Source organism: Panicum virgatum, chromosome 8K, assembly GCF_016808335.1.
Source record: "Panicum virgatum strain AP13 chromosome 8K, P.virgatum_v5, whole genome shotgun sequence".
NCBI classification, from domain to species: Eukaryota; Viridiplantae; Streptophyta; class Magnoliopsida; order Poales; family Poaceae; genus Panicum; species Panicum virgatum.
This window is the reverse complement of record NC_053143.1, coordinates 16055319-16082951: the sequence shown is the minus strand read 5'-3', so window position 1 is coordinate 16082951 and position 27633 is coordinate 16055319. Positions and strand designations below refer to the sequence as shown.

General features: G+C 44.7%; 3 protein-coding genes across 12 annotated transcripts; 2 read left to right on the top strand and 1 right to left on the bottom strand.

The window, feature by feature from the left end:
* The first annotated feature begins 7875 nt into the window (after positions 1 to 7875).
* On the top strand, positions 7876 to 10493 carry LOC120644054 (cysteine-rich receptor-like protein kinase 19). Of its 4 annotated transcripts, none has more exons than XM_039920602.1 (7): positions 7876 to 8042; positions 8241 to 8431; positions 8521 to 8791; positions 8980 to 9211; positions 9299 to 9449; positions 9557 to 9748; positions 10153 to 10493. In XM_039920602.1, exons 2-7 carry the CDS (start codon positions 8294 to 8296, stop codon positions 10174 to 10176), a joined length of 1008 nt encoding a protein of 335 aa, XP_039776536.1. In that variant the 5' UTR covers positions 7876 to 8042; positions 8241 to 8293; the 3' UTR covers positions 10177 to 10493. The 4 variants fall into 4 exon arrangements, with proteins under 4 accessions (XP_039776536.1, XP_039776537.1, XP_039776540.1 ...); XM_039920603.1 differs by having other exon boundaries at positions 7898 to 8042; positions 8244 to 8431; XM_039920606.1 differs by having other exon boundaries at positions 7939 to 8042; positions 8534 to 8791.
* Positions 10494 to 19260: 8767 nt separating this feature from the next.
* On the top strand, positions 19261 to 20300 carry LOC120644053 (MAR-binding filament-like protein 1-1). The gene is made up of 3 exons (XM_039920601.1): positions 19261 to 19386; positions 19464 to 19534; positions 19607 to 20300. The coding sequence occupies exons 1-3, from the start codon at positions 19266 to 19268 to the stop codon at positions 20123 to 20125; spliced, it is 711 nt and encodes a 236-aa protein (XP_039776535.1). The 5' UTR covers positions 19261 to 19265; the 3' UTR covers positions 20126 to 20300.
* A 481-nt stretch (positions 20301 to 20781) lies between these two features.
* Positions 20782 to 26699, bottom strand: LOC120644052 (disease resistance protein RPM1-like). 7 transcript variants are annotated; one of them, XM_039920594.1, is made up of 3 exons: positions 26543 to 26695; positions 25450 to 25515; positions 20782 to 23793 (listed from the first exon to the last, which is right to left on the bottom strand). In XM_039920594.1, exon 3 carries the CDS (start codon positions 23786 to 23788, stop codon positions 21065 to 21067), a length of 2724 nt encoding a protein of 907 aa, XP_039776528.1. In that variant the 5' UTR covers positions 23789 to 23793; positions 25450 to 25515; positions 26543 to 26695; the 3' UTR covers positions 20782 to 21064. The 7 variants fall into 7 exon arrangements, with proteins under 7 accessions (XP_039776528.1, XP_039776531.1, XP_039776527.1 ...); XM_039920597.1 differs by having other exon boundaries at positions 20782 to 23790; XM_039920593.1 differs by lacking the exon at positions 25450 to 25515 and having other exon boundaries at positions 26543 to 26699.
* Positions 26700 to 27633: the final 934 nt, after the last annotated feature.

Below are 27633 nucleotides of genomic sequence, written 5' to 3'. Positions count from 1 at the left end.
CCTTTTGTAGGATGATGTGAATATTTATAGGAGTAGTCCTCCTTTGCCAGGCATATTTCGTCCATCTCATCTCCTTCCGAGTGCTTATAACCCATTTGTGCCTAATTCTGAAGATTCTTCAGAAATTGAAGTCTTTAGTTCTGATGATGAAGCTGCTAATGCAGAAGCTATGGAATCGACTAGAGATGAAGACAGGGCAAATAGTCCTAGTCGAAGCGAGGGTACTCATGCGGATCATCCAACGAATATTCGCTTAGCTGCGAGAAAGTGAAGCAGCTCCTCACAAAATGCTAACAACAGGTATGTTGCTAGTCGACTGTAATTAGGAACTTCTGTTTTCATTTCACTGATTTTGTGTTTTGTTTTTTCAAGTCCGGCAGCGAAAACGCCACGGATATCATCATCTGGGGATGATACTGTGGTGGGACAAACTGTCCCCTCCACCACAGTGGACCCGTCAAGTGCCGATGTAAATAAAACCATTGATGCGGGTAAGCTGGCCGTGATCGCAAAGCCTGCCCGCAAATTTGGCATCAAGGGGTTTACCCTAATAAGAGCTCCTGCGTAAGTTCCTTAGAACTTGTAGCTATAGGATCTATTTTTGAGTCAAGTAGTTTTTAACTACTTTGTCCTTGCAGAGATGCGGTCCTGGAGGGGGACGTGGAGACTGAGAACAACTCTGCATCCCAGTCGGGGGTGGAGAAGCCCCCGAGCACTCCTGAGATAAGTGCTCACGATGCAGAAGCCATGGTCGACTCCATGCATCGGGATTCTCCTTTGCCCAACTTGGAAAGAGGCGATGAGGAAATCCCGAAGGGTGATGGAAGCAATAAGCTTCCAGAAGGAGAAGGCGAGAAGCTTCCTGAGGGAGGCAATGACAAACAGCCCGAGAAGACCCCTGCAGGTAAACTTGTAACACCTTGTAGGAAATGTATCTTTTTATTGCTCTCAATGTGATTAAGTAGCGTGTTCTTTTTTTAGATTCCCAAGTCACGAGGAATACTGCAGAAAGGACAGAAGATGTGCCCAAAAGGGCTATTTCTGAAGTGCGTGCGAGTGCGTACCTGGTCACATCGGGAAGTAATTTGCCACGAGAAAAGGTGGAGCTTGCTGTCAAGCTGCTGGAGGTAAGTAGTCAAAAACTTCGAGTACTTTTAGAGTAGATTGTGTAGTATACTGATCTTTTATTTTTAAGAGGCACTAGGACGAAAGGGTGTCCAGTCCCCAGATGAGACAGAGTTGAATGCTCTAAAGGAGAGGGTTAAGACACTCTCGTCTGAGAAGACTGCTCTCGAGGGGAAGCTGAAGAATCTCTCCCAGTCAAAGAAAGGTTAGTTTTTAGCATTTGCTATGCTTTCAACTAGTAGATCTACTTGGTGTTTATAAGATTTCCTTTCAATCAAGTACACAGCTTGTGCCAAATCTTTAGAGATTCAGGAAAGCTTGGTATTGGATTTAAAGATACTTATGTACCGAAACGCAGATGAGATTGAAAAGCTCAAGAAGATCAAGGAGGAATCTGATCGGGACGCGGCATCGACACTTCAACGGCTCAAGACCCTATCGGAGTCACGAGACTCGATGCATCGAGAACTCATCAAGTTGAGGGAGGTCAGGGACGCCGCCCTGGAGGTAGCCGGGGCCATGGATATCCCAGAAAGGGATAGGGACGAACCGCTCATGCTTGCAGGAAGACTCTGTAAAGTCCCCGGGGCTTTTGAGAGGCATGTCTCCACCATCACTCGGCAGTACATGGGTCACGTACTTGGGTTGATGAATTCGCACTGGCCGTCTACCCGTCTGGACGCACTTGGGCAAGGAGCCAGGGCTGACTGTACGGATGAGCGATTCCGTCAATTCATGGCAGAAACTTCCAATGTATCCGACCAGATTGTAGAGTCCCTCAACAAGGCTGAGTCTCCTTGAACTTTTATTATAATTGAGTTGGCGTGTAGGCTGGGAGCACCTATGGACAAATACTGAATATTTGTGTAATGTTAAGTACCCGTTTTGTATTTGGATTGTGGAATCCTTTGGAATGTCGAGTATTTGTACTCGAAGATCCTGAGTGTAGGTAGCATCGGGCCCACTCAGTCATGGTAGTAGATACAGGGAAATGTATCCGTCAGTGCCTTGAATGACAAGGTTTTCTCGAGTGAGATCGAGTTTGTATGATCTGATTTGAAACCATGGTGCTGACCGGTTACGATTGAATCCCTCAGGATTAACCAAGTGGGAATAGCACTATAAGTGTAAAAAGGAAGCCGTAGCTTAGTGTGAATTTCCTTTTGAAGGAAGTCTTTTATTAGCACGCAGCTAATGTGGACTTTGTTGTCCAATCGGGGGAAGAGCTCTTATCGAGTATTAGGAGGTATAAAAAGTTTCTTGATAGATAAGAAGACAAGCAGCTCTCGACAACTACTCAGAGTGCTATAGGAAAATAGAACTTCTTTTTGTATCTCTAGCAAGCGAGTAATACCCGTCAAGTACTTGAGGCTAAAAGGTTCTGTAACGAAGATTCCCATAGTAAAATGAGCAAGCGGAAAACTTATGTCAACTTATTTTAGAGTATCAAGAACTCTCTGTGTTTCTTGAGGGATTTTAGTAGTTGACCAGTTAGGATGAACCTCGTTTGGTCACCCAAATAGCGTACAACTGTTACGAAAGTATCCCAAACTACTCGATCATATCGAGTAGTATGTCCTATACATGGACTGGATTGATTTCTAAAATAGGACTGTTAGGATTGAACTCTGTCGAGTTAACCAAGACGTGAATATTCTAGAAATATCAGAAACTTACTTGAGCTGGGCGAGTAAGGTGTCCTACCTGAGGACTGGAGTAACTTTGAGGCAAGTCTGTTAGGTGCTAACCCTGTCGAATTGCCCAAGACGAAGGTGCCAAAAGAGTATCCAAGACCTACTCGAGCCGGCGAGTAGGGTGTCCTTTTAACTAAGGACTAGAGTAATCCTTAAGACAAAACTGTTAGGTATGAACCCCGGCGGGTTGCCCAAGATATAAATGTCAGAAAGATATCCAAAACTTACTCGAGTGAAGCGAGTAAGTTGTCCTTTTAATTAAGGACTAGAGTAATCCTTAAGACAGAACTGTTTGGTATGAACCCCGTTTAGTTGCCCAAGACGTAAATGTCAGAAAGATATCCAAAATTTACTCAAGCTAAGCGAGTAAGGAGTCCTTTGAACCCAGGACTGGAGTAACTCTTGGGCAAGTCTATTAGGTGCTAACCCCGTCGAGTTGCCCAAGGCGTAAATGTCAAAAAAGCACTCGGGTATGAACCATAAAGGCTACTCGATAGCTGCTCTAATGCTGAGCAGGACTTACGAGATGGGGTATTGGTCATGTGAGCAAGAGCCAAGTAGTCGATATAGGGAAAACCAACTTTATTTGGATTTGTCGAAATTATAATAACTATAAAATGACAGACTCTGACTCTTAAGACCTACCCCTTGCTCGTTGGGCGTGAGCAATGGTTTACATAACTGAGTAAAACTTATTCGAGGATAAAACTAGTCGATGCGGGGGTCGACTAGATTTGTGGGAGGGTATCCTTTAGGAGAGGTGCCCCAAGGGCCTTGCGGAGTGAGTCACACTGGAAAATCGTGTGAGAGCTCTTTGGGTGGATAAAGCACTTGCGTAGAAGTACTTTGTTGATCCTGTTTCCACTCTGAGATGATTCACCCTGGTGCGGAGTGCACGGTTTACCCTGAGGACGGGTACTGATTGTTGCCGGCATGTGCTTCTTCAAGGATGCAGAAGCCTTTGGCGGGATGCTGTAGTTGGAAGAAGGGCTGTAAGCCTCGACTTCCTCCCGTTCCTTTCTCCTTGAGATGATGATGTTGCGCGCATCGCGCCCAATGTTGATCACACAGCGGAGGTCGCAGTTGGAGTAGTCGTAGTTGTCGCCTTGATGTTCCTGTAGGCTGTTAGCGAGGCGCTGGCGCCTGAACGCCCTTTTCTTGTTGAGCTGGCGACGACACTCGTAAAGATCTTCTGCGGGATGCTGCTCATCCAGTTGGACGGTGACGGTCACCGCTGGAGGAGGAGCGGGAGTGGGTGGATCTTTCGTGGTGGTAGGCTGGGCTTCAGTGATTGTGGGAGTAGTAGTCTACATGTTGTTGGAGAGATACTCGTCGAAATCATCAGAGTTGTAGTCGTCAAGATTGAGACGCTCCATGGGATCACCCTCAGGTTCTTCGGAGATGCGAACCATGATAATTTCACGGCAAAGATCTTGAACTTCTTGGTCTTGCTTGCTAGAGGATGGGTCTAGAGGAGTGCTCTGTTGGTAAGGGAGATCCGTTGGTTGTGAAACGAAGGAGTTGGGATCTTGAATCTTCCTTAGATGCACTGTTCATCCTTGTGGGGTTGCATATATGACTAAGTTAGGGAGAGAGTCCTGATCGGACTTGGAGTTCTTGGGCGAGTTGGACTCGACTTGCTTGTTGTACAGGATTAGATTATCCAGCTCATCCTCCGAGTTGGAAGAGTACTCTGATTCGGAATCGGTTAGTCCACCGATTTTGGAATATGTATGTTTTGGGTGAATGAGTCCGAACGTGAGCAGGTTTCGGTGAAGGGCTCTGGGGTATCCTGGAGATAGATGGTCCCATCCGAACAAGCCGGGGGTTTGTCTCACTAGATCCCCTACAGATTCCTCCTCCTGTTTTCTGCTCCTTGTCTTGCAGAGTGCTTTCAGCTATCTTGACGCGGTCGGAGAGTTTTGAATTTACCCTATCGATCCCTGAGAGCATATCACCCGACCTTTTCTGAGGTGGGTTCGACACTTCTGGGTTCTGTGATTAGGGTATGCCAAGACCTGTTTCTGCAAGTTTGATGCAGCCCTCAATTGATCGTGAAACTTGATCTACTCCACCGAGTGATTCGGAGTTTTTGATCTTAGGGCGTTTGATCGTCTTAAGATGAGTCAAGAATTTTCCAAGGGTTTTGGAAAAATGAGTTTTTCGGAATCAGAGTTTGTGTCGAACTCGACTGAACCGAGAGTTCGGGTCGGAGTTGACACATTTCCTGGGTTGTCCGAGTCGAGTTCGAGTGGAACTCTTTTTTCGTCGGGATCCGCAGATTCGCGGATACCGGTGACTTGGGAGCTGGTTTTTGGTTAAGGCGAGTTAGGCGTGACAAGGTGGCTGGAGAAGCCTCCCGTTCCATCAGCCGTGCAAGCTCAGGAACCGAAAACGAGGGTTGTGCCTTCCGGCACGTTGTTCGCGTCGCTTGATCCAGCCATCGAATTCGTTGATGAACTCACCGAATCCCCTACCAGGCACGCCAGCTGTCGGTGTTTACCGCCAAGCCTGCTCAGGGATACCCTTAGCAGTAGGGTTTGTAGGTAGGGATCGACTGCTCTAGAACTCGATGGTACAAGGAACACAAAGATTTAGACAGGTTCGAGCCGCGAGTTTGCGTAATACCATACGTCTTGTGTGGTTTGTATTGCCTTAGGTGTTAATGATCGTTTAGAAGGGGTCCCTGCCCGCCCTTATATATCCGGGGGACAGGGTTACATGGAAAGTCCTAGCTGAGTACAGTTGGAATCCTACTACAATACAATCGGGTAGTTTCCTTTGTACTGCAGCTAGTTCTACGCCTATTCGAGTAGTTACAAAAGAGGTAAGGTACATCCATGATCTATCCCTTACTCTAGAACATTCTATGCCTATAAGCAGTCCCGCTGCCCCGGGTCTGACAGTAGCATCCTTAGTGGGTGTGAACTTCGGGAACAAATCTTGTGTCTCTCGTTTCATTTCATTCATACTCGTTCTTGTTGAACTAGAACTTACTTTGACCTGATCTATTGTTTTGAGTTTTTCTAGTTCACGAGTTCACTTGCAGGTTGCTCTACTACACCTTGGTGAACTTTTGATTCAAATAGGTTCTTTGATTTCATATTAGTTTTTGAATTTTGTTCAAATACTTTTGTGGGGTCGGAACTTCCTACACAGGGTCAGAAGTTCCGACGGGGCTAATTATTTCAAAGAATTTGTCAAGTTTTTTAGGTGTGAATAAAAATAACAGCAATCAGTTTTGTTCTGCCATCTCAGATCACGCTCATTTGGAATCCTTGTCAGTGTGGATAAATAAGAACAGTCAAAATTGTTTGGATGGCATCTCCAGCGATACCCCGCCTCCGAAGAACCTACAGAGCCTTAAGCTATTTGGCCTTGTAAACAAGTTGCCAGTATGGATCAACTTGCTTAGAAAGATAAAAAAAGTTGGTTTTGGAGATAACTACACCAGTAGAACATGACATGGCTGTGCTTGGTGGTCTCCAAGAATTATGTGTTTTGCGCCTCTGTGTCAAGCCAATTCAAGATGGCAATCTCAATTTTCTAGTCAAGACGGTGGAAGGGGTAGAGGTCCAGTCCTATGAAAAGGTCAAGGTCCTCGAGATTGCTTGCAGCTCCCCGTTACATGTAACTTTTGGATCATTAGCAATGAGAAGTCTTGAGCAGCTGACAGTTCACTGCTGCAGTGGGTTGACGTTGCCATTTGATGAGATAAGAAATCTCACTAAACTCAGGGAAGTCCGGCTTATTGGTTCCCAAGATGATGCACTCAAGAAACAATTGGATGAACAGCTCAAACTCCATCCAAATAAACCTGCTATGAAGCTTGGGTGACCGTGTACTGAAGTAGAGACAATTGTCATCTGTTCTACCTTGTGGGTTCGCAGGATTACATGGCAGGTGCTCTTGAGATCATCTTTGTTCTCTATCTCTCTCCCCCCTCCCTCTGTAAGGCATCTCCTTGCTTGTTGATCTTGAGTTGTCATTTTCAAATAATCAGTACGATTGTTCTGGACCGGCAGGAAAAGTGGAATACTTTCACGGGATTAAGTCAGGTTCATTGGAGTTGTACTGACAAGGCTCAGCTCATATATGTGCCAATAAAAAGGCTTTGTTGGTGTAAACCATGTGTGTGTAGTAGGATCGGACATGTAAATTGATGTTGGAGTTTAGTTGTGTTGCTGTAATTTGATTGGGTACTATCAATGGCATTTAAGTATCTAACGTTTCTCCATGGTTTCGTGTGTACATTTTCTGTTCATGGGTTCTGTAATAACTAGATGCAGGCTTCTCTACAAAACAATTGGTGTCTACCAATGTTGCCGTGAACGGCTGTGTAGCCCGTGTACACGCTACCGTGCAGTTTATAGGCTAAACGGTAATTACACGCTCCAACCGCTTACACGATAAAAAACAGGGCTACTTTTAGAGGGCATGACATTTGTTATTTGTAAACTGTGTGTTGTCACGCAATATAAGAATGACCAATTGATAACATGGTATGATTACATATTTGGTCTATTTAACAGTTAAGCTTGGTAATTTGTAATTTTTTGAATTTCACTTGCATAAATATATTAATCTTATTTCTACTGTACAAACTGTGTAGGCCATGCACAAAAACGCGTACACGACGTGTACACGGCCTACTCGCTACTGGAGGGGTGACCGAAGGACTACCGTTTCACGTTTTGCTGAACATTGGTGTCTACAGTATATAATACCATCTCTAAAAATCTTAATGGGTGTTATCCACTTGGGAAATATTGATATGCGGCTTCTCTCAAAATATTCCCTCTTATATTTTTCAAGTACAGGCTTGATAAAGACACTTCCTCTGTTCTAGCGCTAACTAATCAGCCGCCTGCAACGTGTATCACCATACTTTTCGCTGAACAGGCGTGCATTTTGCAAATGCCTTTCTCTGTGCCCTCACGGGGGATGTTCAGATGAGTGTGCATAGCAATGGAAGTTCCATAGTACTTGCCCAGCTTTTTCCAAGCGCGTGACCACACGCTGTCAGAATTTCATGGGTCAGGGCAAGCTTTGGTCAGGTCAACTTGTCTTTGCTTCACGCGGTTGGTCCGTCCCTAACCTGTCTGCTTCTTTATATTCTTTGGAGCAATAATGGAGGCACTCATCTCACACCCTTATCCCCCTGTACGCTCCTTCTCCAAGATCCATCCCTGCAGCTAGGATCCTTCAAGATTTCTTCTCCAGGTCAGTGCTTCTAATAATCTGTTTATTTCTCAAGTTATTTTCACTTGGTACAATCATACTTGTGCTATTCAGTGTTACGCCTTCATGAATCGAAAAGAAAAGAAGCGTGGTTGATTTCTAATGTTTTAAGAACAATCATGATCTTGCTATATGTATGCATGTGTAGTTAAGAAAACTTTCTTGCTTGTTTGGGTACAGTAGAAGCCTCGATTTGTAGCAGTTCATATCCATAGCTACTCCAATCATCAGAAATGACGAGCCTGCAGACCCAGGAGAGTCTTGCGAGTACATTACCGACAAACCTACCAGCGACCTTTATGAAGGAAATTACCGCCGATTTTTCTTCTGAGCGAGAACTTGGCCGCTCTGTATTTGGAATTGTTTACAAGGTAAATGATTAGGCCCTTACATTTAAACATCAAATTCTTCGATACAAAACCCTTGTACTAATGGTCCATGGAGGAGGTTAAATTAACAGGGTGTTCTTCCAGAGACAGAAGGGAACCGCATGATTGCTGTGAAGAGGCTTGCTGAGAACTCACCAGTGCCGGCTGGCAAAACATTTGAAACTGAGGTTACAAATCTTATGGCACTCAAGCACAGAAATGTAGTAGAGCTGGTTAGCTTCTGCCACGAAGGGCAGAAGAAAGTAGTTCAGCATAATGGGAGATATGTGATAGTAGACGTGATCGAAAGCTGTCTTTGCTACAAATATCTACCAAAGGGAAGTCTTGACAAGCATCTTTATGGTATGCAATGCCCTATCCCACACATTTGTCTTCTGTCTGTACTATTCATACTTGAGCTGTAAACAAATGTGTGATACATCATGATTCTTATTTTTTATGTTCGTTTTATTGCCACTAATGTAAGCAGTACACACTTTTGCACAATATTATCTTAGAATACCTATGATCTTTACTTCTTATTTCTTCAGCGGACACGACGTCACTAAACTGGGACACACGGTTCAAAATAATTAAGGGGATCTGCGAAGGTTTACATTTCCTTCACAAGGAATTGGATGGGCCCCTTGTTCATATGAACCTTGTGCCTAGCTCAATATGGTTGGATGATAACTGGGTGCCAAAGATTGCCGATTTTGGTCTCTCAAGACTCTTTGGCCAAGAGCAGACCAGGATGTACACAGTCAACGTTAAGGGATATAAGTAAGCCGAAACAAACTGCAAAGTATGATTATTCCTTCCAATTGGTATAAATTAAAGTGTGTTTGATTCTTTGATAAACTCTTGCAGTGGGTACATGGCTCCAGAATATCTATACAGAGGTGAAATCTCCACCATGTCAGACATATATAGTTTAGGCATGCTTATTCTTGAGATCACGACTGGAGAGAAGAACTGTGGATATTCTGAAGACAGATCTGCAAGAAACTTTGTTAGCAATGTAAGACAGCATTACTTGATGACTGGAAATTCGAAACATCAGCTTTTAGAATGTTTCCATGTATTCAGTTAATACATTCTCAATAAGGATTAAATCCAACTCTTCAGGTACATCAAAATTGGAACACAAATGAGCAAATAATACACAAGTACCCATCACTAGATTCAAATGGCCTGCAGCAAGTAAATGCATGCATTCTAATTGGGCTGAAGTGTGTGGAGGCTGAACGGAACAAAAGGCCTTCCATAGTTGATATTGTTGAGAAGCTCAATGGGAAACGTGTACCAATTTTTGACCAGGTATGAAAAAAATTTCAGACATCGTCAGATCAATGACCTGTGTTCAGATCGTCTAATTTTATTATGTTGTCTTATGTATTTAAGAAATATTTCACCTCTTTTTCTTCCAAGGCTGAAAACTAAACCAGAAAAAAAAATTCGTTGGTTACACTGAGTATTTCTAGAGAAGCCAAGAGCAAAGCCAAGACACATGTTAACGCAGTGTCTAAATGTTTTCCATCTTGTTAAATTTTTTTGACGTGCAATGACATTCCTTCTTTACGTTTCAAACCAGATTCTATCAAAACTTTTTACCATCGATTTTAAATACAGCTTCATCTTTTACTTAAATGCCTAATACCAGTAGAATCACAGAGTTTATGTGCTATTCTTCTGCGGTGCTAACATCCTATATGAAATTCCAGGCCTCCACTTCCCAGGAGCGATGAGAAATGTTCTTTCCAAGGAGAGATCAATATCCAAGATGAAGTAGAACCTGCTCTATGATCAGAAGATGACATGAATTTTCTTCTGAACAAATATCTACTTTTTAAAAAAAAATATATATTAGCTCTTCCTCGCAACAACGTAACTGCCACTTTACTTATCTTTCTAATTAGATTTGGCACTGTATTGTTGAAGCACTCTTCTCTCCTCTCTATTGACCCTGTCACTGTGAATTGGTGTGGAATCTTTTGTGATCTTTCAAATTAAATATGGACATACGAGATCAGAATCAGAATAAAACGAATCCAACATATTTCCAGGATCCAGGCTCGGCTTTCTCTTTCCACAAGACCATATGTCCTCTCTTCCCTCAGCCTTCTACCACCATCAACAAACTGCTGACCAGTCACCCAAATTGAATCGATGGTAACCGCAGCTGCGGACCTCAGTGGAGGCCAAGCCTGCTTGCCCGAGGAAAATTTTCTGATGTCCCATAAGCACGCGCCTCCTTACGTATTCTCAAATCTTCAGATGAAATATGATCACTCGATTAAGTATTTGTTTGGGGAATTGACATCTCAACTTCAAGACTGATCAAAGCGTCAGTAACAGAAACTGGAAAGTTCTAAGCAGTGATATGCCAAGGGTGTCGACCGTGCATTCTATATACCAGCCGGGTCGAGCATCTCTAAAAGTTCCCAATATATCTACTCCTAAATCTCAGATTGAGAACTCCCTAAAAGATTTTGGGCATAGAAAAAATCTCTTTCTCCAACAGTAGTCCTATTTTTTGTTGGGATCTAGCTTGTGATCACCAAACAGAGGGAAATAAACAGAAGGTGAAGAACAAAAGGAACAATGGCACAATTATAATTGTACTATAATTCCAGAAAAGTTCAACCATTTACAGTGTCCCGGTAGGGGCTATTTATACCTCCTACCTTATTACTTCGTTCCCAAAAAGCCCCTCCGTCTTTTCCGGAGGTTCAGAGATTACAGCAGGAGTATTTAGTAATTTCTCTAGGTTGGAATATCCGACTTACACACTTCTACCTGAAATCACGTGTCCCACAAGGTCTTCTTCCCAACCTTCGGCCCTGAGCTTCGGTCCCTGCTCCTATGGTGGTCTTCGGAGCGAGGGAAGGCTTCGCCCTTGGACCTTCGGATCACCGGCCGAAGGTTCCTCCTGCCAGCTTCCCAGTTCGCCGCCTGTGGGCATTGAGCGTGAGGCGGAGCTTCGCCATCCCAACATTTGGATCATCAATCCGAAGGTTCCTCTTTCTTTTTATCCTGCGATTCACATAGAATAGAATTGTCTGCATTATAAGTTTTGACCGCCAACCTTCGGTGAACCTTCGGGGAGTGCCACCTTTGTAGGGGCAATCCCCAACAGTAGCCCCTCGTGGGCGAGGGCTGGCTCCGATTGGCCGAACCCTCGAAAGAAGAAGGATTGCTTTATTTGTAGCCTAAAATGTCTCCCCCGAAAGTCGGAGGTTGGCACGAGTTGAAGGTTTTTGTTCACACACGTCGCGATCTGGTTAGCCGTCGTTTGAACTTCTCCTCGATTTTACTGTTGTGATTCACTGTGGATTTCACCTCCCTATAAAAGGCGGCGGGGGGAGGGGGGGTTCACCTTTCACGCTCATGGTTTTGGTGAACCTTCGCAAGCTTGTCTGGTTTAGACATGCGGCAATTGCTGATTTGCCCCCCTCCTTCACGAAGTGAAAGTAGCCGTCTCGCGCCTTCGGGCTGTTCTCATTGTCTCTTGTAAGTTTGTTTTCTTTTTTGCTTTATTATTAGTTTTTTCTTCTCTCCTGTTTTTCTTGGAGGCCTTGGATTTGATAGTTTTACTTGCTTAGGAATGGCTCGTGTGAAGTACACGGCTAAAAAGATAGATCCTGAGAATTCGGACTTGTCAAAGTTTTTCTAGGCAGTCAAGACCTTCGGGGGACCGGTAAATGTGGATGCCTTTTGTAGGATTTACGAGATGAATCCACAGGGTCGGAAGGTTACCTTTGAAGATGATGAACAGGTGTATACTGCTCAGAGTGGTTGCTGCTCATTTCACCCCAGAAGGCGAACAAGGTTCAGAAGATCGCGTGTGAAGCCTCCTGGCGCTGTTGGGAGTGGTCCTATCATGTCAAGGCTCTAGCAAGCGAACGGCCACGATGGAGGTATGGTTATCAAGTTGTGAGCAGGCAAGTGACTCTATTTGGTGAAGTATTGGCATCCTGGGCATCGTTTGCCGAGTAGTTCTGTATCTGATAATGCTGTGGGCCAGTAGAATCCTGATCTGAAGACTTTGCCGACCAGCGTGCGTGAAGCCGCGTGGTTTCCACATGTGCCTTCATGAGCTTCCTGTAGGATTCCTTTTCCTTCTTCTGTTGTGACGCATTTCATGAGGATTCCTGATCCTGCGCCTCGCTTTTAGAGTTTGTTGTCAACAAGGACGTAATTCTTGCTGCGACGTATGATGCATACTGGTTCGGCGTCGTCTTTTTTGATTCCCGGTGGGAGTACATTGTCCTTGATGCAGTCGATAAACGTAGTGCGCCAATCAGCTTCGACCATCATTACCTCTCGACTAGTTTCTTGGGGAACTAGGTCGACTTCCATTGGGGTGGAAATATTGATTGAGGGGTGATGAAGCTCATGGACGAAGATTCCTGGAGGGACTTCCGCTCGGTCGGAGCCGAGTTTTGAAAGGACGTCTACTGCCACATTGTTGTCGCGGACGACGTGGTGGATTTCTAATCCTGAAAACTTGTTTTCAAGTTCCTGATCTCTGCAACATAGGCGTCCATGGTTTCTTTGTTAATTTCCCACTCTTTGTTTACTTGCTGGACCACAAGGAGGGAGTCTCCGTAGACGTGTAGTCACTTGATGCCGAGTGAAATGGCCAGTCGGAGGCCGTGTAGGAGAGCTTCATATTCTGCTTTGTTGTTGGACACTTCGAAGAGGATTTGGAAGACATATTTGAGTTGCTCGCCTTTTGGAGAGATGAAGAGTACGCCTGCTCCTCCTCCACCCAACTTTAGTGATCCGTCAAAGTACATGGTCCCGTGGTCTAAGACGGACGGTGGAGCGGGTATTTGTTTTTCTCTCCACTCAGCTAGGAAGTCGACTAGGGCTTGAGACTTGATTGCTATTCTTGGCGTGAATTTTAGCTCGAGTGCTCCTAGTTCAACTGCCCATTTTGAGATGCGACCGGTCTCGTCTCGGTTGCGTAAGATGTCACCCAGTGGGAAGTCCGTGACGACTGATATCTTGTACTCGTCGAAGTAATGTCGCAGCTTCCTTGAGGTGATCAGTATCTCGTAGAGTAGTTTCTGAATTGGTGGGTATCGCACCTTTGATTTAGAGAGTACTTCAATTATGAAGTAGACTTGTCTTTGGACGCCATAGGCGTGGCCTTCTTCGTTTCATTCTACCACGATTGATGTGCTGAAAACGTGTGTGGTAGCTGCGATGTAAAGTAGCATCTCCTCTCCTGGCATTCGAGCCGTTAGGATAGGAGGTGACTGGAGGTGCTGTTTCAGGTCTTCGAGTGCTTTGTCTGCTTCTTGGGACCATTTGAATTTGTCTTGTTTCTTCAGTAGTTTGAAGAAAGGGAGTCCCCTTTCGCCGAGTCTCGACAGAAATCTATTCAAGGCAGCCATGCATCCAGTGAGCTTTTGAACGTCTTTGATGGAGGCCGGAGCTTCCATGTTCATGATTGCGTTAATCTTTTCTAGATTTGCTTCAATTCCTCTGTGGCTGACAATGAAGCCGAGTAGTTTTCCGGATGGTACACCGAAAACACACTTAGTTGGGTTCAATTTCCACCTGAAGCTTCGCAAACTATTGAAGGTTTCTTCTAGCTCAGGGATAAAGGAATCAAATTCCTTTGTTTTCACGACCACATCATCGACGTAGGCTTCGACGTTGCGATGGAGCTGGTTGGTGAAGCACAACTGTATGGCGCGCTGATAAGTTGCTCCAGCGTTCTTCAGTCCGAAGGACATGGTTTTGTAGGCGTATGCACCAAATGGAGTGATGAACGCAGTCTTTATCTGATCTTCTTCCTTGAGAGCAATTTGATGGTAGCCCGAGTAGCAGTCCAGGAAGGATAATAGGACGCAGCCTGCCGTCGAGTCGATGACTTGATTGATTCGAGGGAGTCCGAAGGGATCTTTTGGGCAGTGCTTGTTGAGGTCGGTGTAGTCGACGCACATCCTTCACTCGTTGTTGTTCTTTTTAAGAACGAGGACAGGATTCGCCAGCCACTCGGGATGGTAAACTTCCTTGATGAACACGGCCACGAGTAGTTTGGCGAGTTCTTTCTTGATGGCTTCTCTCTTCTTTGCTGAGAATCTTCGTAGCCGCTGTTTCTTGGGAACAGTAGTAGGGTTGACATTTAGGGAATGCTCGATCAACTCCTTCGGGACACCGGGCATATCGGCTGGCTTCCATGCGAATACGTCGCGGTTGGCCCTAAGGAAGTTGACGAGCGCGCTTTCCTAGTTGTCAGTGAGCCCTGTCCCGATCAGGGCTGTTTTTGACAGGTCACCTTCTTGTAGCTGAATTGCCTTGACCCCAATGTTGTCGGGTGGCTTTGGAGCAGATCGATTTGTCTTCTTTGTAGGGATTTCTATCCCTGATGCTGAGTACTGCTAAGTTGTTGCGAGTACTTCTCCTGCAGTATCTGGTAGTCGGTTGGAGGAAGCGTAGGTTATGGCTTATTTTTCACATTCGAAAGACTTCCGAAGGTCTCCGCGGAAGGTGAGAACTCCTGTTTTTCCGGGCATTTTCAGCAGTAGGTAGACATAGTGGGGAACTGCCATGAATTTGGCTAAGGCCGGCCGTTCGAGTATGGCGTGGTACGAAAACTTGAAGTCTGCCACCTCAAACTTCATGAGTTCTATTCGGTAGTTGTTTGGTGTACCGAAAGTGACTGGAAGCACTACAGTTCCAACTGGGAAGGAAGCGTTCCCTGGCACGATGCCGTAGAAAGGTGCTTTGCTTGGTTTCAGTTTGTCAGAAATGTCGAGTCCCATCTTGGAGATTGTACTCATAAAGATGAGGTTTAGGCCGCTGCCCCCATCTATGAGTACTCGAGTGAGGATGGAACCTATCACCACTGGAAATTTTTCGGGTTCGGAAAAGCTAGTCCATTGATCTTCCCTTGAGAAAGTTATTGGTGTCTCGCTGTGTTTCAGTGGTTTCTGAATGGCTGGTTCCATCTTTAGAATTTCCCGCCAAACCAGTTTCTGGCTTCTCCTGTTGAAGGAAGAGTCTCCTCCATAGATCATGTTTACCCTGTTGGTAGGCAGTTGGAAACCCATGGTCTCGTCTTTATCGCCATCCTCGTTGTCTTTCTTGTCTTTCTTTTTCTTGTCTTCTTCCAGTTGACGTTCTTGGAGAGACTTGCGAAGGTTTACGCACTCAAGGATCGTGTGCCTTCCTTTAGGATGTAGGGGACAAGATCTTGCGAGTAGTTTTTGGAAATCATCTTACTGATTTCCCTTCTTGATTCGCTGGCCCCGATCCATTGTTGCTACAGTTTCTTCTGGCTTCCGCTTCTTTTCGAAGTTGTGCTGGCCTTTGTCTGATCGCGAATCCCCATTGCATTTCTGGTTGTCTTCACGGCGGATGAAGCGATCGTGTTCTTGTTCTTCTAGATCGGCCCATCCAAGCATCATATCTCACAGTACGACCACTGAACGGGGTCTGTTCCTTCCGAAATCTCGGTATAGTTGTTGCGTAGCGAGGCCGTTGTGGAAGCAGTCGATCACATCGTCATCTGCTATGTTGGCAATGGTGGCTCACGTGCCGAAGAACCTTTTTATGTATGATCTTAGTGCCTCTCCACGCTCTTGCTTGAATAGACGTAGGTCATGGCGAGTAGCTGGACGATGGATGGAACCTTAGAAGTTGTCGATGAAAATCTTTTTCAAATCTTCCCACGAGTGGATTGAGTCGTGTCTTAAACTCCCGAGCCATGTGAGAGGGGCAGACTCTAGGGCCATCGGGAAGTATATGACCTTGGTAGAATTCGTTCCTCCTGCTACCTCGATGGCAGTCGAGTAGATGCGTAACCACTGACGGGGATCCTATTTGCTGTCATATGTTCTCAAATTCTGCATGTTGACCGGATTGAAACCAGTCGGGTACTCAACATAGTTTATATTTTGACTGAAGGCCGGGAACCGATCAGTTTCATCCGTATGTCGTCCATAGCGCTTAGCATTGATGAAATCACGTGCATCATCCTGGTCATGATTTCTTGAAGGACCGGCGTGATGGCTCTCATCTTGAAACCTAGGCCGGGGCTGGCCACGCGGGTTGTTACCTCGATTTGCTTCCTGGTGGTCCTTCTGTTTAGCGGGAGTTCGACTGTTGTGGGAAACAGACGGAGCTGGATTCTGTCTTCCAATCTGACGCAAGGCGTCTCTGGTCAAGCGTTGAATTTCACAGTTCTGAGGAGTGTCTGGTAAGGCTTGCATTAATATAGCTGCCTCAGCTAGGTTGATCAAAGGACTGTCGAAAGCATAGTCTGCTACTTCGTCCAGGTCCTGTCGCAGGTTTTGCGGTCCGTGCGGAGCTAGAGCGCGTTGAGCCCGAGCAGTCGCATTTTTTCTGCGAGTGGAGCGGCAGCGGTTGCATTATCGCCGGCTTTCTCTATCTTGCTGGGATTCGTCTTGCGGGGCGTTGACTAATAGCTCATCGTCTGATATTTGGTCTAGACTCTCATTGGCGTATTGTTCATCCCGAGAGCCAAGTGCACTTTCTCCTCTGTGTAGTGAGACGTACACCTGTCTGTCTGGAGTCAAGTGTGTTGTGCTATAATCGACAAGAGCAGTATCGCCAATTTCTTCTCCTCTGATTGGAGAGAGAGGTCTGCCTGGTTGGTAAGGTAAATCCCGTAGGCAGGCTATCAGCCGAGCATTGTTGACGGCATCAGCGGATTCAGAGTTCTTCCAGTAGACGACTCGGTTTTGCGGTGTGGCCAGGATGGTTAGGTTTTGGCAACTGAGTGAATCCGAGTCGAAGTCGAAGTCGTCGTCTGAGTTCAAGTAGGAGTCGAACAGGGGAAGAGTCCGAGTCCCAGTCCAATCCGATTGGCGGAAGGGTGCAAGAATACGACATGGCCGAATTCTTCAGTCCGAAAGGAAAACGAGTAGGTGTCGGGTCCAACAAGGACAAGTTTTTGATTTCCTTGACGATTCCAGGAAGAAGGATTTCGACGGAAGTGATTCCACCGAGTTGTTCTTGCTGGGGAGCCTTCGTACTCGTGACGTTGATCAGGTGGCTAGAGAAACCTCCTGATCCGTTGGCGATGCAGACCCACGATCTGAAGACGAAGGTGGTTCCGGCGTCGATCGGCGGAAAACCGAAGTTGAAGGATGCCATAGAATCCTTCTGATGATCTTTGGCGAAGGGCCCCACGGTGGGCACTAGCTGTCGGTGTTTTATCGTCGGGTTCTCCGAGGGGTATCCCGAGGAGAGTGGTTATGAGTAGGGACTCGCCGAGATCAGAATGCGATGGTGCAAGGAACACAAGGATTTAGACAGGTTTGTGCTGCCGGAGCGTAATACCCTACGTCCTGTGTGGTGGTTTGTATTCTCTCTGGTATTGTTCGATCTTTTGGAGGGGTCCCTGCCCGCCCTTATATACCTTGAGGGGATAGGGTTACATGGAAAGTCCTAGCCGGGTACGTTAGGAGTCCCACTCCGAGTGGGTCGGGTAGTTTCCTTGTACTCCAGCTAGTTTTACTACTGTCCGAGTAGATACAGGGCAATGAGGAGCAGACCGCGTTCTACCCCTTATTCTAGAACATTCTATGCCTATGAGCAGTCCCGTGGTCCCGGGTCTGACAGGTGCCTGGTTACAAAGATTGTTGTGCTGCTTTTGCCTCTGCGATGGGTGTTATTAGCGGCGGCGATGTGGTTGAAGAATTTATGGCTGCTAAGATTTGGCCTTTGTCCAGTGGATGGTTGCCAGGGTCTTTTGCAAAGCTTGAGATCAGTGGTTTGAAAGACAAGTTGTCGTTCCCTAAGTTTGGTTTAAAGAAGCCAAAAGGTATTTTTGATGATTTGATTGTTGAGGAAGTTGAGCAGGAGGCTGTTGTCCTTGTGGTCCCCTACACTCTTAAGGAGCACGATTCTTTTGTTGAGTGCTGTCCGGAGCAAGTCAGTGTGAATCGCTATTTTTTCGAGATGAAGGTTGCCTACGGTCCTCGCGAAGCTCCGCACGGGAAGAGAGGAAGAGGTTCTGGGACTTCGGCCTCTTCTGCGAAGGTCAGCGATGAGCCAGCTTCCAAGAGGAGTAAGAAGGCTATCCCTAAGGCTAGTGGGAGCCGGTTCGCGAAGGTTGTCATTGTGAAGGTTTCGCGCCTATCCGAGGCTATCTCTGGTGGAGGCCATGTGGCCAAGGGAACCTCTGAGAAGCCTCCATGGGCTCCTGGCTCCATGATCTTCGCGGGCAAGGCTGAGGAATAGAAGAAGAAAGGTCTTTATCCCAGTGGTTATTCTTTTTCTATTGCTAAAGACGATATGGGTGGCGATGCTTTCATGAAGGAGCTTCATGTGACAGAGTGCAGTATTCCTTGGCATCTGCATCCAGGGAGAAGGGTTGATCTTTATCTTGATCAATTTGGTTCCTTTCGTGCAGAGTCGGACAAGTTGGTTCGGTACTCATCGACATTCATAAGAGGTCGAACGATCCTCTTCGAATGATTAACTTACTCGATGATGATAGCGACGAGGAGTCGCCGATGGCTTCCCTAAAGGATTCTCCTAAGGGGGGGGGTAATGTTGGGGATGATGACAAGAAGGCTGATGAGGAGAGGTTGATATCGGGGAAGATACTCCCGATGTTGCCGTTGAAAACATTGGCGTTTTTGGAGCTTCGGAAGAGCCGAGGGCATCCCCTCCTGGCAACAAGGGAGAGGAGCGTTGAGAGGTCGGTGACATGACCATGGCTTCTGCGGCCGAAGCTTCCAACAGATTTTCTTAGCTAGGTACTTCTTTGATCCCTCGCCGCCTTGCTTTTTAGGGTCCTGATATTGACACGTATTTTCGTTATGCCATTGAAGTAGATGTTGCAAATATGGTTTCAGTGCTTGGAGAGTTGTTAGAGTTGGGTCCGGCGGGCGCCGAGACTTCTGCCCAGGGGGGGCTTGGAGTTCAACCGGCCTGTCCTGAGGATGTTGAAAGTTTCTACTCCGAAGGTGAGTGTTTTGTTTTAAGGTCCTCTGGCCCATTAGGAGTTGAGCATCACTCTGATGAATGTTTGAATTTTTTGCAGGTTTCGTGAAGAGCTTGGGCGTGTATGGTACAGAGGACCTTGGAAGAATTATTGTGTCCTTGTGCCTGAAGGTACGCAAGTTGTTCCTGTTTCTGATTTGGGGATTTTGAGGAAAGGCGTTTGGTAAATTTGACTTTGTGCAGGCTCTCTTGGCAAGCTGCGCGACTGTGAGTGGCGCAAAGAGAGATGAGACCAAGTTCTTGGCTAGGTCATCTGATAACCTTCGGTTGGAAGAGAATGGGAGGCTTAAAAAGGAGAATGAGGCTTTGGAGAACCTTCACAATTCTCTGAAGTCTCGGAATGACCTTCTCAATGAGAAAGTGACCGAGCAGGAGGATGTTATTCAGAAAATGCAGGAGAAAATCGAATTGGACGAAGGTGTTCTTGACAACCTTCGGGGTACTATCGACCGTGATAACACAAAGATCGTGAACCTTCAAACGGAGGTTCGCCAGCTTAAGGTTGATGTCGAGAAAAAGAATGAACTTATCTCGAAGTTGGAGAAGGAAGATGAGGAGGACCGTGAGACCTGGGTAGTGGCGTCTCATGAGATTGTTGCTAAGAGTGCTGCCATCCGAGAAGAATTCCAGAAGGCCTTAGCAACATTTGGTGCCGAACCCTCGCCGTTTCCTAAAGAAGCAGAGGAAAAATTAACAAGGTAAAATGACCTAATTAATTGTTCCTATTTATTATCCATATTTAGCACTAATTCATTTTTTCATGCACATGCACTTTCTTAATAGAGTAAGATGACTTATTTTTTGAATTGATTTTGAATTCTAGAGTGACTTGTTTTTTAGACAGAGGGAGTAGGTGAACGCATGCTCTTTCTTTTTACTGTGATTGATCTATCGTCATATGATTACTGATTTCTTCTTTTTGTTGCTGTTCCTATCGAGGCAGTTAAGGGTCTAGACAAGGGACACTATCCTCCACTTTATAAAGTGCTTACTCAGAGTTATTCCCTGAATGGATGATCAGAATTTGGTATATGCAGATGCTGTATTAATAAAAATGAGCAAAACCATCGTCGCCTATGCCTACCGTACTGTTGCAAGCCACGGAAACATCACGCCATTGCCGCCAGTCGCCATTTGCAGCCTGCAGTTGCAACCACCGCCTGCATCTGCGAGCCGTCGACTTCTAGCCGTCTTGAAGATTGCCGCACGGCGCTGGCACCCCCTCCACTCGGCGGTATTTGGGAGTCGTGATCTTTCGATTCTGTAGGACAAATTTTCCCGTTACCCAAACTCACTGAAAGTCGTGTCTCGAAAATTGAGAGATTCCCCATAGCATGGAGATGAAAATAACGAATGCATTATAGACAAAATCAAGTCAAATTCAAATGGCACTTGTTCTTGCAATAAAATCAAGCAGATAACAACTGAATAAGCAGCACAAATACTTGGGCGAGCTTCCCAAAGACAAATATAAAAATTTCACAAGTTTTAAGCAGTGCTACAGTCACCAGTTAATTGATTCAGATTGAAATGTGGAGCCCTGCCGAAGATGTCAATGACTCAGTAACAGTATGTTGTTGACGGTTGCCAGTGCTAGATCCATAGAAGAACAGTAATGCAGAAGGAACCAATCCACCGCGCCTAAACACGAATCTCTATGACATGCTGCATCTTATGGTGCATCTCGCTCTTGTTCCACTGAGGTAGAAAGCCCCTGTGCAGGTTCACTAGCCAGAGCTTCTTCAGGGAGCGAAGCAATTCGATGCCTTGAGGGACCTTATCTAGCTCCACCAGGGACACAATGTACAGACCTTCAATGCAAGGGAGGGCGCCTTTTCCTATCACCAGCTGGTTGACATTAGGCATGTGCTTCAACACAAGCATCTTAAGGTGGGGAAATGATCCTTCAGGAAGAACCAAAGTCTTTGCACTACGAATGTTGTTAAGTCTCAGGTTTGTGAGGTTTGGCAAGTGTGGTGCGAGCATCTCCAGTGGATCTTCCCCAAGTTCACACCAACTTAGAGCTAAATACCTGAGATGTCTCCCATGGCCTTGAAATATCGGGCACTGCAGGGTTCCCTTAGCCCATTGCCCTCTGATAATCAACCTATGAAGTTCTGTCGACATTGGTTTGAGAGCATCAAAGCAAAGTGCCTCATTTTCATCCTTTGCAGAAAGAAGCAAGCTGGAAAGTAGTGGCATATTTGATAGGGCGGCAAATATATTTGCACAATCAAGAGCACAAATGTTGTCAATCCACACAGTCCTTAGCTGCATCAGTTTCTTCAGCTGTTGAGCCAAATCCTTGCTGGCTTCCACAGTCTCAAGAGTCTGCAGTTCTTCCAAGTTCGACAGATCTTTAGGTGCTTGCATTCCAATGAAGTACCGAAATTGCGACTGCTTCTCATCAGCATATCTGTCAGCTAAAAGGTGTCGCAGCTTCTTAATCTTAGAGATCCCTCGTGGCAGTCTCTCTATTTTTGTTTGCTTGATGTCTAGAGTCTGGAGGTTCAAGAGCTTCTCAACAGAATCAGGGAGTGACCTGACCTTGGTACGGCGCAAGCCAATGTAACGTAAGTTGAACAGAGTCCCTATAGATGCTGGCACTTCAGTAATTTCAGAATCTTGTAGCTCGAGAACAGTTAGGTAACTGGATTCACACAAAATTGACAATAACATGTCTGGGGAGGATGAAATTGTTCCAAGTGACACTAGAGTTCGAAGACGTGGAAGTTTTACTTTTAGTGATGCAATGTCTTTCCATCCATAAGATGATAGGCGTCGAACATCCTTATCGTTATCCATCAGTATCATTGCTCCATAATTATTTGCAGTGCCAAACCTCTCATCTTTTGCAACAGCAAGGGCAAGATCTCGCACAATATCATGCATTGTACATGTACTCACCCTTCCCTGCTCATCAGTTTCCATTGTGACCAGCATATTGCGGTGGATTAGTTCCATGAGGTTTCCCTCAGCTACCTCCTCCGATGTATTGTTTTCTTTGCTCACCACAAAGCCTTCTGCAACCCAAAGCCTCACCAAGCTCTCACGTGAGATTGGATAATCTTCAGGGAAGAGGCTGCAGTACAAGAAGCAATTTCTGAGGTCTCCTGATAGATCATGGTAGCTCAGGTTCAAAATTGCTCGGACATGATCATTTTTTGATAGCTCACTTCGAAGCTGACTGTACATTTGATTCCAAATGTAATACGTCCGTGGCCTTGAAGATAATAGGCTAGCAATTGATACAATTGCTAGTGGTAATCCCTGGCACCTATCTACTATAGAAGTAGCAACCTCCACAAGGTCATTGGGGCATGTGTGGTCCTTCTTGTTATAAAAAGTCCTTCTGCAGAAGAGATCAAATGCATGAATGTTGCTCAGAGGCTGGAGATCAAGGTGACGTGTTGGGTGAGCAAGAGCAGCCACATGATTCTTCCTTGTCGTGATAATGATGCGGCTTGCCTGGAGATTTTGGAATGCATCAGACATTTGAATGTACACCTCTTGGTCCCAGACATCGTCCAATACAATCAAACATTTCCTATTTTTGAGCTTTTGCTTTATTTTTTCTTTCAAATCATGCACATCTAATTTGTCAATATTCTGCTGTTCACCACCAACCTTCATGAGTAACTTCCTAAGTAGAGCATCCATAGTGTAGGTCTGGGACACAACCATCCATGCAGGAGCAGGAAAGTTGATTTTTTCACGTTCATAAACATTTGTAACAAGGGTCGTTTTTCCAAGTCCGCCCATACCTGATATGGTTATCACCGTGCTGTCAAGCTCATCAGAGTACAGCCATTTGGTTAGTGTTGTCCTGTTATCTTCAATCCCAACAAGATCTTCATCTTTGACGAGTAGAGGGAAGCTGTCTTGCGACCGTTGTCTTTCCATCTCAATAAACTGGTCAGGAACAAGCTGTGATGGCTGCAACCACTGCTCTTTAAGTTCTATAACATTCTTGATCTCCTTTTCGATCTTGACCACCTCATCTGCAATTTGACTAAAAACCAAGACATAGTGTGATCCTTTTATGAAAAACTTCTTCAGAAACCATTCTTCCTCCAATTGAAGTGTGTGATATGAGTACTTGTCCATTACATCCTCAACACGATAGGCCAGCTTTCGCACTTCCCCAATCCAACCCCTGACTACTTCATCAGTTAGGTATACCGTACCAATCTTCCGTATAACATTGTTCATGGCAGTCAGTTGCTTCCTTATTTGCTCGATCTTGTCTTCCAGATCTCTCAGATTATTAACCTTTTCAGATAGTTTGGCCAGCATGGTCTTGGCAGTTTCATCTGCTAAAACGCTACCAATCTTTGTGAGAGCAAGGAGTACCGCTTCTGCCATGTCTGCTGAAGAAAATGAAAACAATCATGTTACAACCTATAAAGAATTTTTCATTGAAATGTACGTTTAACTTGCAAGTCCAGACAGCATTTTTCTTGAATGATGTCATTTATAACTGCTAGTTTTCCTAAATAATTGGCTTCTATGATATTTAATTCTAATTTAGTTTGTGAATATGTAGCTGGTTCGCTTCCTTATTTTTGCAAAAACTCAAAGGCGTTGTGATACTGAAAAGAACCATATCAATCAACAGAGTACACTGTGTCAGTACAGCAGAAAATGTATAACCAGACTTCATCATCTGAGATCTAATTGGTAATGAGTGGCTAACATAATTCTCTAATGCAGGCTCTAAAGTAGAACCCTTTTTACTGAAAATCATTACAACAACAACAACAACAACAACATAGCCTTTTTTCCCAAGCAAGTTGGGGTAGGCTAGAGATGAAACCCGAAAGAAATAAGTTCAAAGTTCAGGCACATTAATAGCTAGTCTCCAAGCGCTCTTATCCAAAGCTATCTCTTTAGAGATATTCCAATCCTTAAGGTCTCTCTTAACCGACTCATCCAACGTCAGTTTAGGTCTACATCTACCCCTCTTTACATTATCGACCCGCTCAAGAACCCCACTACGCACCGGCGCCTCAGGAGGCCTTCGTTACAGATAGGAGTTTAGCTAATCAGCCTAAATATCATCAATAAATTGTATAATGAAAAATGTTCAGTTCAAAATATCTTTCAGAGTAATGAAATAGAGGTCAGGCAAGCATTGAAAAGATGGACAAAACTATCATGGCATCTCTTGAATTCTCTAGTCCAGGTTGTGCTACATTAGTGGCATCATATTTGCTACGTTTGCAGCATCAAATAGGGCATATATCTTTATATGCAAAGCAATCAGGATAGCGTTACTTGCAAGCTCAAACCTGATGGCAAATACAGTGCCAAGCTGGCCAATAAAGCATACTGAACAGTTATAAAGTCCACTTAAGAATTCAAAGGATTGTTAGCATCTCTTTAAATATATATGGGAAATACACGTACAAACCAGTTTTGAGGAATTGTCATATAGCTAACTATCAAGGAAGTGAAACTGTTCACTACACAGGTAGGATACCTTATGATATTGGGAAATGCATGGATGAGTGACGGTAATGTGATAAACCCTGAATCATTATGTAAGTCATTTTCCTATTATCAAGTACAGTAGCTCAGCTACAGTTATCATAACAATTAGCTGGTAGAAATGAAATTATATTACTGAAGTTAAATGTGAAAGATGGAATCCGTTGACTGCAAAATACGACAGTCGACACTATCAAAATAGATGGTAGGCTATTTCTTCTTTAAATTAGTCTAATTGCACAGGCGTCAGTCGACTTTGCATAGGGAAACTCTAAACATCAAAATCCTTTTATTGGTGCAAGATGTGGCTAAAAGCACGAGATTTGTCCCACTGAAGGAAGATTGAAACGACCAAAAGAATCAGCAAAACATTAAGAAATGAGCTATCATCAACAATAGGCATGTACTTGGAACCGGGCTGCAATTGTCCAAGAAATTCATCCGGTTAAGAACTAGAAGCCACGAAACTACGATCTTAAAATTCAATTCAACTGCTGTCGTAAACGGAGATGCCTATGATAGATCTAGACGCTCACCTGCTGGAGACTCGCCGGCGGACTAAAAAGGGGGGCCGCAGTCCAGGCGCTCAAGTCAGCAAAACTCTGCAGCATCAAGAAGGGATGAAATGCACTCGAGGCAAGCATCAAGATTAAAGATAGAGTGATGGCAGAAGAGATTGTTGCTAACAAAGAAAATAAACGGCAAGAACCGGATGGATCTAAAAGCCAGGACCCATGTTCACGGGATGTTACAGTAACTAACTGCCCACTGCGCAGCCCGCAGGCGGGGCACTGGGAGTGCAGGCTGCGCATCTTTGACAGTTCACCGGCGGCGTGAGGCTGGCCGCTCGACCCGCGGGGTCCATTATCGCCGGCGGCGCAAGACGGCGAGAGATGCCCCGGTTGGGGGAAGAAGAGGAAGGGTCGGTACTGTGGGCCCGGAAAACAAATCACTCAAAATTTCTTTCTTCTCATCACCTCGTTCTAGAAGAAATTGTTGCTTCTCCTCTAAAAAAGGTTTTTTGTTTATTTATACTCTACTATGCCAAGAAAATGCATCCACACAACCACAAATGCCAGATTCAATCGTATGTTCTACAACTTTTACGATTCGTTACTGAACTTAATATACTTCAAATCTCACGCCTACAGGATCATATTGACTTGGTATGTACGATGTACAAGTGCTTAGAGGGATCATATCCAGGATCCAAGAATGAAGAACCTAAGGCAAAGAAACACAATATATCCCTGATTTGAAAGTCAATTAACCTACTTATATTAGGAGCGTAACCTGTAGATCAAATCGAATGAACCATGATTTTCTTCTTCTAAGATATGCAAACAAACACTAGAGAAATCATCTTCAGCAAATCAAGACAGAAAATGGCAAGGGGAAAAGTATCACTTTGGTTGGATTCGTGGATCTACATACAGAGTCTAGCTGTGGTAGCCTGGCAGGCTGAGACCAGGGCTTTTAGCCTTTTACAGAGGAGACTCCCATCAAATGCAACTCAGAGGAGCATCAGAATCTGACTCGGCGAATCCAAAACGGTTTCACTCGAAACAACAAGAATCTGAAACGCGCCTCATCGCATACGAGCTAAACAAGGAAGAAATTTGCACGCACCTGCTGCTTCTAGCGATGGAGGTTGATCCCGCTGGAGAGGGTGAAGGCAGGGCAGACCTTGACCTGGATGTGGAAGGAGATACAATGCCAGCCAGCTATGATGATGGATGGGTCATGGCGCCTTCCTGCATTATGCCTTTATCATTTTTGTCTCTATGTTTTTCTGAGTCAAGTCGTGCTTCGTTGTCGCTTTAAACCATAAAAATAGATCTTGAAATATGATTGAGGCTTTGTTTAGATGCCTAAATTTTTGGGTGTAAACACTGTAGCACTTTCGTTTGTATTTAATAATTATTGTTCCACCATGAATTAATTAGGCTAAAAAAAATCATCTCGCAAATTATATACAAACTATGTAATTATTTATTTTATTTAGCTATATTTAAAACTTCATGCATGTATTAAAAGATTTGAAGTGATGGAAAATTTTGTAAAATTTTAAAATTTTGAAGGAAACTAAACAAGGCCCGAGAAAACCTGGCAAAGTCGTCGATGGTATGCAGGCTGCAGCAACAACCAGCGAGGCCTCGTTTGCTATTTTTTCAGTTTAAATCATAAATCTAGTCACGTCGTATGTTTAAATACTAATTAGAAGTATTAAATATAAATTTATTAAAAAACTAATTTCATAAGTTGTGACTTAATTACGAGACGAATTTAATAAGTCTAATTAGTTCATAATTTGACCACTAATTGCTAGTAACCATCTGCTAATCATATATTAATTATACTTAATAGGTTCATCTAAAGCTCTAATTGCAACTTATGCAATTAGCATTATATTAAATTGACTTTTCGAATATTCGAATTGACATTCAAATATTAGATGCAATAGCTACTTCAAAACCAAACGAGAAAGTGTAGGACAGGGCTAGACACCGGCGGCACATATTCTGTTGGCTCTGTTTCTTGCAAGTTGCGATTGGACGAGACTCATTAAATGGCACACATGCGCGAGGCGTTAGTTCACTCTGTTTGGATGCAAAAAGGCAGCGGTATTTTCCTCTCATACCAAACTAGCATCAACTACCAGCCACAGCCAGTTAGTAATATTTTTCTCTCATAACAAATCAGCACTAGCCACCAGCCAC